The sequence below is a fragment of the Brassica oleracea genome, chromosome C9, assembly GCF_000695525.1.
Source record: "Brassica oleracea var. oleracea cultivar TO1000 chromosome C9, BOL, whole genome shotgun sequence".
Classification (NCBI taxonomy): Eukaryota; Viridiplantae; Streptophyta; class Magnoliopsida; order Brassicales; family Brassicaceae; genus Brassica; species Brassica oleracea.
Window position 1 is genome coordinate 33,258,255 of NC_027756.1, and position 1,159 is coordinate 33,259,413.

At 39.8% G+C, this 1,159-nt stretch overlaps 1 protein-coding gene across 1 annotated transcript in view; it reads right to left on the minus strand.

Annotated features, from left to right (window-relative positions):
- The window catches only part of LOC106314828, a gene marked incomplete at its 3' end in the record, with an annotated part of 4,246 nt that extends 3,714 nt beyond the window's left edge, over window positions 1–532 (minus strand). Inside the window, exon 1 of the mRNA XM_013752644.1 lies at window positions 8–532. Within this exon, the coding sequence (XP_013608098.1) occupies window positions 8–532 (525 nt within the window). The remainder of the gene's footprint in view (window positions 1–7) is intronic.
- Window positions 533–1,159: the final 627 nt, after the last annotated feature.

Here is a 1,159-nt window from a genome sequence, read left to right on the forward strand (position 1 = left end):
ACAAAACAAGACTACTCGGATGCTCCGGTTGCAAAACGGTTAGTTCCACAATAGCTTGTTCATTATCAATCATAAGCTCAGATTCAGAAGAAGGAAAATCACAGTTTTTCTCACAAATCATCAAGCTTTCAATTGGTTCTTCATCATATTTATCATAGATGGGTAAAGAATCTGAAAAATCTTTCAACTCCTCAACATGGGTTTCGGATTTACCTTTGGATTTCTTGCTGATGAATAAGGATGACTCAGCTACAGGTGCACGTGTGGATGTGATCTTCTTATGGGTCTGGTTGACGTCCTTGAGGGTTTTCACCACTTCCTCCACAAAGTTATCACAAAACTCTTGGACATCAAACTGAAGCAAACGCCTCTTTGGATCAGCCACATCTCTGGTCGTTTTTCTCCATATGCCTGGCTGTTCTCGCACACTAACAAACTCATCAAAATTATTCAAAGAATATTTAAATGGAGTTTGAGAGAAAGATTGTTGTGGGGGCTTCTCCTTCTTACTTCTCCTTTGAAGACCAAACATCATAACCTGAAAATCTCAACACAAAAGTTAGTAGATAAAATCCTCACACTCTCAAGTGTTTATCCTCATCCACACACGTGTTTCACTCAGATTTTATGGACACACAAGAGTTTCTTCTCAAGGTTCTAAGAGAAATTATCAAGGAATCCCAATGGGTAGATCCAAGCAAACACAAAGTGTTTAAGATAGAAAGATAAGAGATTTTTGATTTGGAATCCGCTTTAACCACCTCAAAGGCTGAATTTCTCCTCAGTCAACATATGAACTCCGTTTGATCTGATTCTTCTTCGAGGAGCTCTGTAATTGCGTTGACAACATTCTACAAGTGATTTCATGCGTAGAAGCCTCGTGGTTTGGAAGATATGAGTCAAACAATGAACATATATCTTTACTGCTTTCCATGATCAAACCATGCATGTCTGTTTTGCCCGGTGCGCTACCCCATGGCACATCAGGATGGTTGTCGATCAACAGCGGCCTTTAAATTTCGATCGATTTTGATTTCCGAATCGTCATCCTCCACATCATCGACATTTGCTATTCCTACACTTGCGTCCATTAATCGCGTGTATTCATCAGCTCTGATGTCAATGCTAATTGTTTCCTCTTCAGTAGATGTGAGCACTT